Genomic DNA, 18,270 nt, shown 5'->3' on the forward strand with positions numbered 1-18,270 from the left:
ATCACACGTTATTACATCGCGAGGCATTAATACTGAACAATACGTTTTCGGTTCTGACTCCAAAGACTTCGTCAAGCGCATCAAAATCGTGGTTGTCAGCTTCAGCTCCAGTTTTTCGTCCCTCGAAATGTTTATCCTCCATATCGGTTGTAGTCGAAATTGCAAAATCTAATTTTGTTCGTTCGTAATCGCTGTACAAAATGTCGATGAGGAATCTGATTAAATTCATAAAAACAAATTTATCGGATGGAAATCATAAAAAGAAATTAAAATGTGTAAGAAATGTTGTAAGACGACCTCTGCAGGAAATCGACCTCGCGAATATCCTTTCGGGAAAAATGTAGCTCGATTGAAGTCCGAATCTGTAACTGCAGGTTCATCTGCGGCTTCAAAGTATTACATTTCGTGCATTAATATAGCTTGATTTAAGCCCGAATCTGTTACTGCAGATTCATCTGCGGCTTCGTATTATCGTTGTAGCGGAGATGGATCCCGAATCTGTTACTTCTGATTCATCTGTGTTGCCAAACCCTACATTTTGTTCGAATAAACTTACTTATTTCGATTAAGTTTTATTGTGTTGAAACATTGTTGTTTCAAGGGGATCGGCATGTTTAATTTAGAATCGCATTTAATATTGTTCTTTATTGACCCCTGGTTTGGTCCTTCATTAATCGTTAAAAGGTACGCGTTACGGTTTATTGCACCCTTGTGCGAACGCCTTTGACATTTTAACGACTAATTAGTTGTCATTTGTTTTGCCGCCTCCTTTAAACATCAAGTAGTATTTCGCTGTCATTCGGACAGACATCACCCGCCATATCGTTTGCATAGAAAGGCATACTGTTGCCGAAGGTAATATCGTTACCCACTAACGAAACTAATAATAAATAGTTACATATATATTAAGAATAATATGTGTTTTTATTTATCTTTTTATATTTCACCCCACTGTCCAGTGTTCGAGGCATTCGGCGTTTCACTCCCATCGGCAAAGCCCCTCTGATCTAAACAACTTTTGTATAACGTCATACAATGTTCAATTGATTCAGGAGTTGAAGCCAACTTGCCATCCAATGCGTTGTTGCAGCAGGACGGCACATAGAGGTTCAAAATCATTTTTTTCTTTTGAACGAATGCATATATTTTCATAGTTTCGACAGCTGATACAATCAGCTTTCCGCTGAATAACTATCAAAATGAATTCAGTATTTGCAGAGGAATTCAACTTTAGAGTTTTGTTCTTAATATTCTGTACCAATTAATTAATGAGTGTTTTTGTGTTTCATATTAAAAAAAATCAATCTACAATACATTAACTTTAATATGATCTGTCTACCATAACCAGTTTCCCGCGATAAAATATCACATGTGTACAATTCAGTGATCTTATGTACTGTCACATACGATAATGTGTAAGATAATAAAGGTAATGATCCACACACACAGTACCGATGCGCCAGTTGGTAGATAAGACCACTTGAATGTAGGGACAGGCAGCCATGTAATGTTCCTATTAAATCTAACAATAGAAAATAATAATTATATGGCTGCGATTAGGATAAGTTACACAATAGTTTTCGTAAAACTTAGGAAAAATATATTTAAATAAAAGTCAGAATTGAATCTACACCCTAACGAAGCGGTTGTGTTTCTTTTCTCGCCTTCTTACAGAGGTCTTCGCCTATTGTATTCAGAGTTTCCTTTTTAAATTCAAATTTATTTAGACCGCAGAATTTTGTTGATGATGGTGTTTTGTTTCCCCAAACATTCTCTGCGTGAATGGCGATGGTCGAAGCTCCGCATTTCCTTATTAAGCCCAAAGGTATAAATGACAGCATGAAACATATTAGTGTCAGTCCCCGTAGTATTTAATTAATTTCCTTAAATAATTGTAGCAATCATTAAACAGTGCGATTAAGTGCCTCTGTTGAACTCGGTATAATTGCGATTGTGCTCCTCCACTCCTTTTTAACGGCAATTGTGTTGTGATACGATGGATACAAATTTGAGCCCTTTTCACTTGCACACAACCTGAGCTGCATATATTGGACCTGCTGGTCACGAGGAGCATTGAGGTCAGCGGTCCGTTGACTATATATGTCGATAGTCAAGCGGCACTGAAGACCTTGAGTTTCTTTACTATCAAGTCTAGGGCAGTTTTGAACTGCAGGGAAGTCTTGGAAAACACTGGGTTATCCATCAAGCTCTGTTGGGTTCCTGGTCATTATAACATCCCAGGTAACGAGACTACAGACGAATTGGCCAGACTAGGATCCGAATCAACTACGATTGAAGTAGACAACTCGGTTAAACTACCACTGTGCCATTTCCTACAGGTTATTCACAGACATTTCTCTGAGAAAATCCAACAAAAATGGTTGGACGAAATGGGAAGCACCATCCCCAAAAGAATCTGGCCTACACTCTCAGAGAAGAGAACAAGGTCGCTGATGTCATTGCCAAAACCTGATTTAAAACTTGTGGTGGGTATCATCACAGGTCACTGTAAGGTGAGGGCTATGACCTCGAAATGGGACAGCGACGATAGTGTCACATGACCTGTCTTCTTTTTCTAACACTGGCCCTATAGTAATCCTTCAATTAGCCAGAAGATTCAAGTGGCTAAAGACGACACGGCAAACTCCTCAGCCGTAGATCATATTCTACAACTTTACCTTTTATCTACACTCTTCTACCAATCACTTTTTCCTCTTTTCTTAACGTTCTTTTTAGGATGAACACAATGGACCTATAGGTCTCCGAGTGGAGCGGTTGCCATATGTTAACCGCGCGTCCTTTAACCTAACCTAACCTTGGTGCTTTGTTAGCTTTAAATACAAAAACATTGCAAACGCTTCTTCATTTAGGTAGGAATACATTTTACAATCCGTTTCGTTCCAAGTTTACATCCAAGACTTGAAACTACCAAACAAAGAATTGAATATCCATGTTGTTAAGAATATAACCAACTTCCTGCAAGCATTAAAATTATTTTCACAATCCCAGCTTTAAATTTTGTCTTATGATATGCTTCTAGTGTGATATTAGTCTTTGTTTGATATTATATAAATCGTTTTAATTATATTCTCAGTACTGTACAAACAGCACAGTGCCAAATCGTACCAACTGTCATGTAGTATCATCAAAAACATTTGTCACCAAAAAGTCAGTTAAAATATGTTGGTAAATAAATTAATAAATAAAGATACATTTGAAATCCATTATATGTTAAAAACATCATACACACAGAATAACTGTATACGCAAGCGGTAAAATGTAAGAGAAAACATGTGTTTCTTCACATATCACTTCAATAAATTAAAAAAAAAAAGTTGTAAACGGTAGAAATGGGCTGAAAAAGAAAGGCATTTTTCTGCATATACAAAACCTTGTTCCATAAAAGTTCTAGTCCGCTGAAGGTGGAATTTCTCAAAATTTTAGTACTTAAGGAAAAATAAAATAATCTTGTGCAAACGCTACAGTAAATTAAATAAAGCAAAGAACGCAAAATCTCTTATAATTGTCTTTTTCACAATGGGGGAAAATTGTCGTTTTAGGAGCATGCCACACGACACTTTTCAATATTTTGAACTATCATTTTGCTTTTGGTCGGTGCCCAGGAAAATCGATTTCGAAACATCGTGCTAAGGGTAAAGATTACAAGATGAATTTGTGACAGAGAGAGCGCTGATGGATCAAGGGTCGCAACTAACTTCAAGTTCAGAGGACGTGGCCCAACCGAAGTCAGATTACATGGCCTAGTTGAACAGAAGTTGTGGTGGCAAAATCAAAGTTGGCGGTGGAAATTCAACCACGTTTTGTGAGTAATATTGTTTTCATAGATATTGGAAGGATTTCGCCACTATGAACAAATTGTCGTACGAAACACCAAGTTAGGCTGAATTCTTTCTGGAACTAGTGTAGTGAAGCCTGGAAATAATAAAAGTTCTTGCAAAAATTAGATAAATTGCAGAAGAACAAACCATCGTGGAAAATGACTATTGTCTTAAGCTATATGAAGAGACAACCCGCGTCGACAACACGGCAAATTTATCATTCACTTACCATTTGCTGAAGTAATATGTTTAGGAGAATTATACCAAAGAGCAACGGCAAGATACCTAGGCTTGGAGAAAAGGTTAGAAGAGATTGCAAAGTTGAAAAAGGAGATGGAGATTATAAGAATACATTAGCAGCACTATTGGTCGACTGAACTTAAACAACTAAAAGAGTCTGGAAAAGTAAACCATCGTAATAAAATGAGACATTGCACACGCAGCTAGACAAATGTGGTAAAATTAGAATTGGTGGTAGACTATATAATCAGAAGCATTTCATCTTCATCCAGAAGTCAAGGTTATTCTCATCCAGGAGTTAAGGAAGAAGTATTGGATCATCGGATTTAAAAATATAATAAAACTCTGCAGAAGTGGCCCAAGATATATTCGCTTTCGATGTGAAGTACGAAACCAAATATTGGTGAATCTAAATTCATGCAGTAAGAAAATATTTTCTTCTGCAAGTGTTCCATAACGCAATCCTTCCGATTGGGTTTTTAATGTTGTTCACTCAATTCCTTATATGATGTTATAAAATTGTCAGGTTTAATCTCATTATTGTTGTTTTTATAAAAAAGCGTCTTTTTATTAGGAGAGAAAGATGAAAATAAACAATATATGGTCAATTTGGAAAATAATAATAATGAGGATTACTAATTGTTCTAATGTCATATTGATATGCTGTAATTTTTTTTTTTAAGTAGTTTAACTTAACCTAATCAGTGCCGAACAATTGTTCATATCTATTATTTGATTTAAAAGAAAACATTGCTTGTCCCTTCATTCAAGTGATTTTGGCTATTCACTGTACGCATCGATGCTGTGAAGTATGTGCAAAGTATTTTGTACAATCTGATCCTATCATTTCTAGCATTCGCAATCAATGGAAAGTACAACATAAGAAATGAGACGGAAAATAGAAGGATTTGCAAGAGGAGCGCAATATAACGAAACAGAATTTTTAATATTTGCGGAATATTTTTGAACCAAACGAATACAACTTGTTTTTGAAAATATTATATAAGAAAAGGTTATCCATAAACATAAATTAAACAAGTAAAAAAGCAGCAAAATTCAGCTGGACCGAACTTTTAATACCCCCACCATTTTCCAGTAAGTAAAAAATTTCAAAACCAAAGAAAAATATCTCTCAAATTAAACCCCTTATATGGAGGCTATTCGAAGACCTTCTTAAGTAATTTTTATCATAGGCTGTAGCACGGATTCCGTACTTCAAATACGAAAATTGAAACTATTTCTATGAATAATGCCGCTAAGATGATCAAAGTAACGAATATGTGATCAAAGTAACGAATATTGCGAACTTAACCTGCCTATTGGCAGAATATACATCTTAGCCTTCTATCTCAATTAGTTCCAAACGAAGGAATGCTCTAACCGTCTATCTTTGTAAAAATTCGGATCAGCAGACGTCGTCAATGTCGATCCAGATGTATAAGTGAATATATTGAAGTAACTTAAATTTAAAATATTAAATATATTTAAAAATTATTGTTCCATTATAAAAGATAAGAGAAAATTACGTAATGATATCGAAAAGTACGGGAATATTCAATTGAAATTCTTAAAAAAACGATAAAATGGTTTTCGAATTAAATTAGGTCGACTGCGTAAATCAGCATGTTGACTATGCAAAAGCGTGCTGAGAGCAGCGTTCGAAAATAAACAGTATGGTACTGTACCGTAGAGTTCTATACCGTTCCGAGGTGGAGTGGTACACTTAAATAATGTACCGTACCGGAGCACAACCCTTAAAAAATATTTAGTGATACTGTACCGGAGCACGAGGGAGAACGAGAATCAAATTGTACCGCAGTCGGAGCACTACGAAATCGTAGTGTCCGCAGTCGGAGTGCTACAAAATCGTAGTGTACCACATGGCGGAACATTAAAAAAATAATGTACCGGTAGTGTACCACATATGTGTTATTTATGATTTATGAATTTATTATAATGCAAAAAATTACTAATACAATTCAATATTATGAAAATAAAAGCTTAATTTATTTTTGTCACGTATGTTTAGATTGGTTGCGAAATTGAAGAAAGTAGAAAAATATGGAAACAGGTAGAAATAATAAAAAAGACCAAATATGAAGTGATAAAAAGGGTATGCAAATGATTTACCTGTTATTTTGTGGTAACGAAAAATCAATGAATGTAGGTGCAAAAACTAAATATTTTACAAAGTATGGCTGAGTGTTTAAAATCAGTTTTATGATTTCGATTTTTTTAATGTGACGCATGGGGTACACTACGATTTTTAATGCTTCGATTGCGGAACACTACGTTTTTTCTGCTCCGACTCCGGTACAGTATCACTCTCACTCGCCCTGCCGATGACTACTTCTAATGAACATTTCGACTTTCCTTCATGCAGCAATGATTTCAGATTTTTTTATTTTTTTTCGAGGGATCATTTTTCAAAAGGATCTTTTTGGAACCACCTCTAGTGGCTACGAATCAATTTTATTATCATTTCGTTAATTCAAATTTGATATCAGCATGGGCAAAATTCTCTTTAACGGAATAAAGGAATTCCAACTACATTATTTTTTGTTTTTTCAACCATATTGTCTTCAGCCATCTTCAAAGGTCATTAGACCTATTTATATGTCATAACGAGTCATTTAATTTAATTTGTTGTCAATCATCCCCCTCTAGTATACACTTTTGGTGTTTATCTTTATTCATTCTAAATAATTTCATTTCACCTCTACTGTAAAAGCACAACAGCTTCTTCAGCGGTTGATTTGCAATTATAAAACCCTCCGTTAATGTGCCTGCGACACAATATTCGTTTTAAATAATTGTTTTCATGAATATTTCATATTTTTAAATCGTATTATTTGTCACATGTGCACACAAATAAATCTTTTCCTATTTATGAAAGAAATATCGATCTATACATAGATTGCTAAACATTTTCAAAAAATCACAACAATTTTTCAATCTATTGTGTCAATGTCACAATTTTAAACATAGACCCTTTTTTATTTAATAATATTTTAAATCAGTTTCCAAGTACTAATTCAGCCAAATGGACTTGAACTTCACATCTGTCATTTTATTTAAACCAATGGATAACTTTATTGCTGGTGTGGTACAATTCTTTTATATTTGTTCTTTCTCTGTTGCCAATATTTCTCTCTTGGTTAATTATAAGACCACATATGTGCCATCCAAAGAGGGAATTGTGAGCTTTCATACTCTCAATCACATTTGACATATTAACCCCACATGGTTTTATTTATTGACTTAAAATGCTTATTAAGCGTTTTTGTTCTTTTGCACTTTTATTACTGTATTTAAAAAAAAAATAAAAGTATTACTTGCATAGGCGTTTTAAACGACATTTTATTTCCCAATAAGTTGGCTTGGAAAGTAAATAGTAAAAGTTACAATTTCGGATTCAATAGCTTAATTGCGCTGAATTATATTTCTTGATAAGTAAGCACACATAAAAAATTACACAAAAAATAATAATAAATAAGCAAGTGCATGGAAAATAGGAAACACGTGTATGTTATTTAAGAAAGGTAACCATTTAAATTAGGACACGGTCAGTTGATATCGTAACCACCCACCCTCCGTTAGATTGAGGCTCCGATGAAATTTGAAGAATTGTTGCCCTTATTTTACAAATATGGGAATAATAATTAACAAGATAATTAATATAGGGTAAAATTATCTTTTCATTTTATTTATTTTATAGTCTTCTAAATTTATTTTATTATATGTTCTATTTTTTTGTATTTCTTTTAACAGAGAAGTCTGTATTAGTTTATTTCAATATCTTGTTCGTTGAGTAGGTCTGTTGGTATAGTTATAGGTAGTTTATTATTAAATATAACTCCTGCGATGTCATCGATATGATTTTTGAGTGGACTTATATCGTTGTTAATTTGGTAAATGTGTTTAAGAAATGATACTTCGTCTTCTAATAAAGATATCTTATATTCAATTTCGTTGCGAAATTTATTGATATACATCTATATATAAAAGAAAGTTGTGTTAGTTACTACGCTTATAACTTAATAACCGCTGGATTTTAACGATTCATACAAATTCGGAATTGTCTCCTGTCCGAAAAGGATAATATTCAAAAAAATCGCGTAAAATGTGATATATTAACATTTTCATTTTGACTTTTGAAATGTACAATAGTAATGTTTTATTTTGCATGATTTTTTTTCCATTTTGACTTATTTTTTCTAATGTACATTAGTAGTGTTTTTTATATTTTATTTTTGAATTTGAACATTAATACCAATTTATTTAATTGACTTGATTTCTTGAGAACTGAAATTGATGGCGGGTTACATGGTAGTGTAGTACCGGATTATGTGGTGGCGAAACGGAATAGATGATATCGAAATAATTTTGATCACGAAAAAGAGATCTCATTGCAAAAACTCTCATATCGGGAAAAAATCAAAAAAAAATTCCAATGGAATCTAATTCTAAAATAATGGCTGTAAAAAATCATTGAACAAGGTGAAGATTTTTTCAATTTGTTGTTCTTTGTTTTTTGTTATTTTTTTTTCAATTTGTATAATCATATTGAAATTATTGGATTTTTTTGTGAACAAAATAAATAATAATTTTTCACTATATACATTTTTCACCAAAAAAATGAAATAAGTGCGAAATAGGATGTTAACTGACACCTACCTTTTAACTCCAGGGCCTACATCTTAGTTCAGGTGGAAGATGCGAACACATTTAAACAAACTAAAATTATCCAAAAAGCCTAATGGGGCTCATTTCAAATCGTGGAACTACTTCTATCATTTGACAATAATCCGTCCAATGAGAACTCAAAATAGTAGAGCGAATGGGACTTTTAGTAAGAAAAGGATTTCTATCCTTCCAGAAATTCTTCCCAAACATTCAAGAAACCTTAAATCGCTTTTGCAGGTCATGATATCGATCATAACTCACGGATAAGGGTACAATCCGATTTCGTATTCATATAACCATCGCATGAATTAAGCTTTTTTGGGGTCTTGGCCACTTTTTTCATTTTTTGGCCCTTATTTGGCATCTTTGTTTCTAAGGGGGTAGAGAGCCTCTTCGCATAGAATTTGAAATTCTCAGAGTAGGGCCCATATTGGTCTTGACCACATTCATCAATTGATTTGGCTAAAAAATTGTGTTTATGCTACCCTGTGGTAGGGAACCATCATACAGATAATTGCCACATAGGAATTTATTTAAGTAAAGTCCCCACATTGGATTATCCCCAAGTCCACTTTCACATGTAATGTGTGGTCAGAAAAGAAGAAATAATATTCTATTGAATTTGTAACCCCCAAGAGAATATTGGTTGGGAACGTAGATTTGGGATGTACATCTATATGAAATAAATTGTGAAAACATGAACAAATTACAAATATAAGAAAGTAGCACGGTACCGAATATTTGTTGAATCGTCATTGAATTATACTATGATGATAAATATGGACTTCATGGGGTCTCCAACTTACAATTTAAATGGCGAATAAAATTAATTCTCCCGGTAATGGGTGAAAAATTGTAATTATATTTGACTATTCTGAAAACATTCTGCCCTCAATTATGAGTTAGATAAAACTATTTTTACTTATTTAAATCACGCGAAATTTTTTTCAGTTGGACATGCTATGTTGTTCTGCTATAGTTTTGATTTGGCCTCTATTTGTCATCTTGGATTATAAGGGCAGAAGAAAGTTTTCAATGTAGGTCGATGTTTCGGACTAGTGCCCATATAATGTTACCTCCTGATTTTACCATATTTCAAAGGATTTGGCTAAAAATATGTATTTGGGGGGGGGGGGGGGGGTGAAAATCTTACACAAAAATTTCAACATCTTAAATCATTCAGCCCTCAATTATGAGGTGTACAAAATACAGTAAATTCCAAATTACTGCTCATTTGACTGGAAAATTTTGCTACGAAACTAAAAATTAATTTTATCCCTTACATGCGGATAAGATTGATATATACTTTTTAATAGATTTGTATATCACATCCACACATTTGAAGCCCACGGTTTAAATATTGAAGCCCACGGCTTAAATATGGGTACAGGTATTTTAAAACACTTTTAATCGACCAGTACGTGAACTCTTATATCAGTCATATCTGTGAATAATTATGCTTTGACAAACATGCATAATAGACAAAAACTACGGGCCGGCAACGAGGACCGGGCCAGCTAGTTTTAACTATATGTATATTGTTGTCCGTTAATATGAGCTGTTATTTTTTGAAACTGAATAGAAAGTATTTTACATATGCGCGCCATGTTTCCTATTTCATTTGAGTTAGCAGTAGAAATTGTCGTTAGATTTGTAAGACATGATCTGATTTCCTGTGAATATTTCCTGTTATAAGTTTTAACTCTTTACCCAAACCATTTATTAATTTTCGTCTGACTCTAAAATTTGGTGGTAAATTACCTTATTTAATTTTTACAAGATTAAATTTTTTATAGTTGTATGAAGTAACGATTTAAATCAAATATTGAGGCATGTAGTGAATTAATATTATTATCTATCATTAAGGTGATTCTTCATTAATGATCGGTGATCCTTATGAGGGTTATTTGTTTCTGGAATAGTGTTAGATACACATCCATCTTCGTTGAACTTAATTTCATAATACTTTTTTATATTTAATGTCGTAGTCATATTCTTGTAAGCTTAGTCTCCATTTAACTAACATAGAGTTAGTTTTCCTTATAGAAAATAGCTAAAGTAACGGTTTATGGTCCGTCTCGATCAAAAATCTTCTTCCCAAGAAATATGGTCTAAAATATTTTGTTGTCCATACAATTGCAAAGAGTTTATTATCTACTAGCTGGCCCGGACCGCGTTGCCGCTCCGTAGTTTTTCAGATATTCACAGATATAACTGTTATAGGTGTTCACGTACTGGTCGATTAATTTTTAGTCAAATGAGCAGTAATTTGGAATTTACTGTATTTCATACACCTCATAATTGAGGGCTGAATGATTTAAGAATAGCCAAAGTTAATTTCTTTTTTAAACCAATTAGCACCTCAGATTGTGCATCAGAGTCCTCCTAACCATGTCGGTCTGTTTATCCTTCAAAATGTGAATTTGAGGGGGTACTTTTACATGGAGAAAATTCTAAATTTGTAGGTATGTTGAAATTTTTATGCATTTTTAGTTGAAATATGGTAAAATCAGGAGGTACCTTCATATGGGCACTACTCCGAAACATCGACCTATATTGAAAACTTTCTTCACCCCTTATAATCCAAGATGACAAATAGTGGCCAAATCAAAAATAAAGCAGAACAACATAGCATGTCAAAATGGAAAAAAATCACGTGATTTAAATAAGTAAAAATAGTTTTATCCACCTCATAATTGAGGACAGACTGATTTCAGAATAGTCACATATAGTTACTATTTTATACCCATTACCGTAAGATGGGAATTAATTTTATTTGTCATTTAAATTATAAGTTGGAGACCACATAAAGTCCAAATTTTTCATCATAGTACAATTCAAAGACGATTCAACAAATATTCGGTCCCGTGTTACTTTCTTATATTTGTAATTTGTTCATGTTTTCACAATTTATTTCATACAGATGTACATCCCAAATCTACGTTCCCAACCAATATTCTCTTGGGGGTTACAAATTCAAAATAATACAAAATTTTCTTTGCTGACCACACATTACATGTGAAAGTGGACTTGGGGATACTCCAAAGTGGGGACTTTACTTAAAGAAATTCCGATGTGGCAATTATCTGTATGATGGTTCCTTACCCCAGGGTAGCATAAATACAATTTTTTAACCAAATCAATTGATGAATGTGATCAAGACCTATATGGGCCCTATTCCGAAAATTTTATGCGAAGAGGTTCTCTACCCCCTTAGAAACAAAGATGCCAAATAAGGGCCAAAAAATAGAAGAAAGTGGCGAAGACCCCAAAAATAGCTTAAATCATACGATGGTTATATAAATATGAAATCGGGTTGTACTCTTATCCGTGAGTTATGATCGATATTATGACCTGCAAAAGCGATTTAAGGTATCTTGAATATTTGGAAAGAATTTCTGGAAGGATAGAAATCCTTTTCTTACAAAAGTCTTATTCGCTCTACTATTTTCCACCCTTTATATTTTGGAATTTTACTGATTCTACTCCCAAAAAAAATTGCATTTTGAGCTCTCATTAGACGGATTATTGTCACATGAAAGAAGTAGGTCCACGCTTTGAAATGAGCCTCATTAGGCTTATTCGGTCATTTTTGATTATTTATGTGTGTGCGCATCTGCCAGCTGAAGCACGATGTAGGTCCTGGAGTTGAAAGGTAGATGTCAGTTAACATCGTATTTCGCACTTATTTCGTTTTTTTTGTGAAAAATTGAATATAGTGAAAATTTGTTCTTTATTTGGTTCACAAAAAATTCACTGAATTCCATATGATAATACAAATTGAAAAAAAGGAATAACAATAACAACAACTGTTTAAAGATCCTTACAAATTTTGTCAATAGAATGTACTATTATTTTAAAATTCAATTCCATTGAAAAAAAATTTTTTTTTTCGATATTTTCCCGTTTTGAGAATTTTCGTAATCTCCTTTTTCGTGATTTTTTAGCGATTTTGAAAAAGTAATCTTAATCTTTTAACTTTGGTGTGACCGCGTTAAATTATTTCGATATCATCAATTCGGTTTCTCCATCACATAATTCGGTACTACACTTCCATGTAACCCGCCATCAATTTCAGTTCTCAAGAAATCAAGTCAGTTAAATAAATTAGTATTAATATTCGAATTCAAAAATAAAATATAAAAAACACTACAAAAGTACGTTAGAAAAAAGTAAGTCAAAATGGAAAAAAAATCATGCAAAATAAAACATTACTATTGTACATTTCAAAAGTCAAAATGAAAATGTTAATATATCATATTTTTACGCGATTTTTTTGGATATTATCCTTTTCGGACATGAGACAATTCCGAATTTGTATGAATTGTTAAAATCAGTCCAGCGGTCCTTAAGTTATAAGCGTAGTAACTAACACAACTTTCTTTTATATATATAAGATAGTACTATAAATAGGATGTCCATTTTAAATAGAACAGCTCCCAGAGCGAAGTACGTACCAGTTTGAAGTACGATTTTTTGTTAAAATCTGGATAAGCTAAAATAGGTGAATTTGTCAATAATCTGAAGTGATTCAAATGATTCTATATATTCTAAATTTTCAACATCAGCAACAGAGTCTTTCTTAAGACATTTGTCATTGGCTTGGCCATCTTCGAATAATCTTTAATAAACTTTCGGTTACTACCGAATCCAAAAAAATTGCTTTTTTTTGCATTTTGTGTCTTTGGTAGAGGAAAATTTTGCACAGAAGTTATCTTTTCATGATTTGGTTTAATACCCTCTTCTGATACTACATGCCCGAGAAATTTCGTTTCCTTTTCATAAATTCGCTTTTATCTAATTGGATTTTCAAATTAGCTTCATTATGTTCTTGAAGTGAAGTTGAAAATATGTTCGCCTAGGACTTTATTCATTAGCCGTTGGAAGGTGGCTGAAGTCGTTTTCAGTCCAAATGGCCTTTCACACTAAATGCTGTTTTTGGAAAATCCTTTCATGTATTTCGATTTGGTTGAATCCTTTCGCCAAGTCGAGTGTCGTAGCAGCGTTTCCAAAATGCCATCAATGTTTGGTATTGGGTTACTTCGTTGAGTTTTCTGTAATCTATAACAAGTCTGCATTTAGGTTTGTCACTGGCATCCATCTTTTCGGGACTATCCAAACCGGCACTGAGTGACTGGGTCTCACTATTCCTTTATCTAGCATATCCTCTATTTGTTTCTTTACTCGGTTTTATGCACATATTTGTATCGGTATGTTTTTGTTGCAATGGGAATATTATTCATGGTCCTTGCAATGGGAATATTATTCATGGTTCGTGTTTAATGGCGTTTGTAAATGTTAGATCGCTTTCTCTGAGTAAAATATATATTTATATATTTTTATAATCGGTACAAGTTTTCCATTTTCTTTTTCGTTTAAATGGTCCAAGGATCCAAACGATTTTTCGTCAAAAGCAATATATAAAAATTTTCAGACGTTATTTCTCCTGTGTTCTGGCTTTTTAAAATAATTCATTGTGGAAAATTTCCATTTACCTTAACGAAAGCGTTAATTTTATATTTTTCTGATCGGTCAGATTTGGATATAGCTTCCATATACATCTTTTTCCGATTTGACGTTTATTGTGCACAAAACGGTTAATATCAACGCAAATGGAGTGGATTTCGACACATCAAATTCAGCCCAGAAGCAAATATTTAAAACTTGGTAAAAATAGGTTCAGATATAGGTATAGTTCCCATATATACGTTTCATCTGATTTGGGGTAAAAGCTTCTCACATTCGTAATATGCGCTCCACGACAATGATATTTGAAACCAGATAACAGGTATGCCACTGCAAAATGTTACCGAGATCCGTTCAGATTTGTATATAGCTTCCATATATATATATTCATCCAATTTGCCGTTTATTGTGCACCTAATATTTAATATCAGCCCAAATTGGATGGATTTTACACATTCAACTGTATTTATCCTGGAAGCAAATACGGCATTTGTTGACACTCGGTTCCCATATATCTATTGCTCCGTATATATTTCATAATATAATTCTTCAAGAAGTATTATTATTCATAGTCATTTATATTGGACTTATAGTTTACCTAAGACGTTAAATGAAATTTGACTTATGCTATAAATATAAAACCTTACATAATAAATAAATTTGTATTCAAAATTTTAAAATTTTCTGATTTTTACATCTTATTTTTCACTATATTAAATTACAGCAATTTGTTTTGCCTTTTTGTTTAGACAATCTACCGTCCGACTTCGCTCTTTGTTATGTACTTATCCATTCAAGTTAAATATTATAAGTCAGGATGTTTCACATGATAACTTTGCGATTTCTGGCGCTATAATGAAGATTAATATTCGTCCTATTAACTGATATAAAGTTTTGTACTTACCTTAATGGGTCATTATTTGGGTACACCAACGCAACTCTGTCTCCTGGTTTAAGTGTCACCTGTTCCGGACCCTTGCTAAATATTTTTGTTGATAAAGCATATGCAATCTTCTGGGCCCTTGATAACAATTTTCCATATGTTAATGTAGTCGTCATTTTACCATTTGGATCGACTACAGTTGCCATTGGTGATTTAAATGAATGTGTGCCATAACGTTGCACAGCCGCCTCCAATGTTCTTGGTAGACTAGCAGACACCGATAGTTGTTCTCCTTGGACAGCCGTCATTGTATTTCCTTCAGGTTTAGGAGCATTAGGATCTTTAGGGTTAGCGGCAATTTCAAGTTCGATGTCATTGTCTTCATAAAATTCTGGAAGAGGTCGTCTCTTAGGTCTTTTTAGTGTATTTAGAAGTTGTTGAATTTTTGCTGAAACTTTCCATTTTCCATTTCCGTCCTCATTAAGGTCTGTTTGAGATACATTAACGTAACGTGTAACTCGATCTGCTGCCCGACGGGTATTGTTGAACTGAGTAATGTCCGGCGCCATATCTGTTGAATTAAAACAAAAATAATAAGTAACTTGATGTCAATACATGTTTCAAGGGAATTTTTTACACAATTCGCTCGAATGCTAAAGGTGAATATTGAAAAAAGTTTACTGTTAGGAACGATTGAGTAAGACTTGGAAATTGAAAATATTTCCTTAAGATTGTAATATATCACACTTAAATTTTGGAAAAGTTATCTATATATAAAAAATAAAGTTGTATTAGTTACTACGCTTATAACTTAAGAACCGCTGGACTGATTTTAACGATTCATACAAATTCGGAATTGTCTCCTGTCCGAAAAGGATAATACCCAACATGTTAAAAAGCAATAAGTTCGGCCATCATTTGGAACGAATTTGGAAATTTTCAAAAAATAGAGTCCTTAAAAAATTCTGTTAAAATTGTAAAAATACCGAATATAGCCGTTATATTGGGGTCTATACGACGTGGACCTACATAGGCCTTGTTTGTCATAAGCCATTACCATTTTCAAATTCGAAACAATTTTCTGTCACAGGCTAAAGCACCCATTACGAACGTCAAATACGACATCTCAAAAAATTTCGGTGGATATTGTACCTACAGAATATAGGGAGGTACTGATATATGGGGCCTATACGAAGACATGTACCTGCATAGACAATTTTATGTCACAGACTGTAGTCTCCATTACGAACTCCAAATACGTAATTTGAAACAATTCCGATGAATAATGTCGCTAAAATCATCAAAATACCGAATATCAGGAGTTACCGTTATATGGGGGCTATACGAAGACGTGAACCTGCACAGACAATTTTCTTTCTAAGGCTGTAGTATCCATTTCGAACTTCAAATACCAAATTTGAAACAATTCCGATGAATAATGTCGCTAAAATCATCAAAATACCGAAAATCGGGAGGTACTTACATATGAGGGCTATATGAGAACGTGGGCCTACATGACCCATTTACGAACTTTACCTGCCTACTGGAAAAATAAACACGTGTGAAAAATTTTAGCCTTCTATCTCAATTCGCTCGAAAGATAGCGTGATTACAACAGACAGACAGACGGACATGACTAAATCGACTTGGAATTTTACGCTGATCAAGAATATATGTACGTTGTTGGGTCTGACATGAGTATTTCGAGGAGTTACAAACGGAATGACAAAGTTAATAATAAGTGCAATAGTAATGTTTTATTTTGCATGATTTTTTTTTCCATTTTGACTTACTTTTTTCTAATGTACATTTATAGTGTTTTTTATATTTTTTATTTTTGAATTCGAATATCAATTCCAATTTATTTAATTGACTTGATTTCTTGAGAACTGAAATTGATGGCGGGTTACATGGAAGTGTAGTACCGAATTATGTGGTGGAGAAACGAAATAGATGATATCGAAATAATTTAACCCGGTTACACCAAAGTTAGAAGATAAATCCTTTTTCAAAATCGCTAAAAAATCACGAAAAAGAGATCTCATTGCAAAAATTCTCAAATCGGAAAAAATCGAAAAAAAAGTTTCAAAGGAATTTTAAAATAATAGTACATTCTATTGACAAACTTTGTAAGGATCTTTAAACATTTGCTGTAAAAAATAAGCGAACAAGTTGAACATTTTTTCAATTTGTTATTCTCCTTTTGTCAATTTTTTCAATTTGTATTATCATGATGATGAAATGACCGAAAAAGCCTAATGGGGATCATTTCAAAGCGTGGACCTACTTCTTTCATGTGACAATAATCCGTCCAATGAGAGCTCAAATGCAAAATTCTTTGGGAGTACAATCAGTAAAATATAAAGGGTGCAAAATAGTAGAGCGAATGGGACTTTTAGTAAGAAAAGGATTTCTATCCTTCCAGAAATTCTTCCCAAACATTCAAGATACCTTAAATCGCTTTTGCAGGTCATGATATCGGTCATAACTCACGGATAAGGGTACAGCCCGGTTTCATATTTATATAACCATCGTATGATTTAAGCTTTTTTTGTGGCCTTGGCCACTATTTTCATTTTTTGGCCCTTATTTGGCATCTTTTTTTCCAGGAGGTAGAGAACATCTTCGCATAAAATTTGAAATTTTTGGAGTAGGGTCCATGTTGGTCTTGACCACATTCATCAATTGATTTGGATAAAAAATTGTATTTATGCTACCCGGGGGTAGGGAACCATCATACAGATAATTGCCACATCGGAATTTATTTAATAAAGTCCTCACATTGGAGTATCCAAAGTCCACGTCACATCTAATGTGTGGTCAGAAAAAAAAATTTTGTATTCTATTGAATTTGTAACCCCCAAGAAAATATTGGTTGGGAACGTAGATTTGGGATGTACATCTATATGAAATAAATTGTAACACATGAACAAATTACAAATATAAGAAAGTAGCACGGGACCGAATATGTGTTGAATCGTCATTGAATTATTATAACTTACAATTTAAATGGCAAATGAAATTAATTCCCATCTTACGGTAATGGGTTTAAAATAGAAATTATATTTGACTATTCTGAAATCATTCTGCCCTCAATTATGAGGTGGATAAAACTATTTTTACTTATTTAAATCACACGAAATTTTTATCAGTTTG

At 33.2% G+C, this 18,270-nt stretch overlaps 1 protein-coding gene across 3 annotated transcripts in view; it reads right to left on the bottom strand.

Annotated features, from left to right (window-relative positions):
• The window catches only part of LOC101889831 (disco-interacting protein 2), a 436,327-nt gene that overhangs the window by 188,870 nt on the left and 229,187 nt on the right, over positions 1-18,270 (bottom strand). For all 3 annotated transcript variants that reach the window (XM_059131489.1, XM_059131488.1, XM_059131490.1), the window contains exon 7: positions 15,136-15,685. In XM_059131489.1, the coding sequence (XP_058987472.1) occupies positions 15,136-15,685 (550 nt within the window). The remainder of the gene's footprint in view (positions 1-15,135; positions 15,686-18,270) is intronic.

This window comes from Musca domestica, unplaced genomic scaffold, assembly GCF_030504385.1.
Source record: "Musca domestica strain aabys unplaced genomic scaffold, Musca_domestica.polishedcontigs.V.1.1 9, whole genome shotgun sequence".
NCBI lineage: Eukaryota > Metazoa > Arthropoda > Insecta > Diptera > Muscidae > Musca > Musca domestica.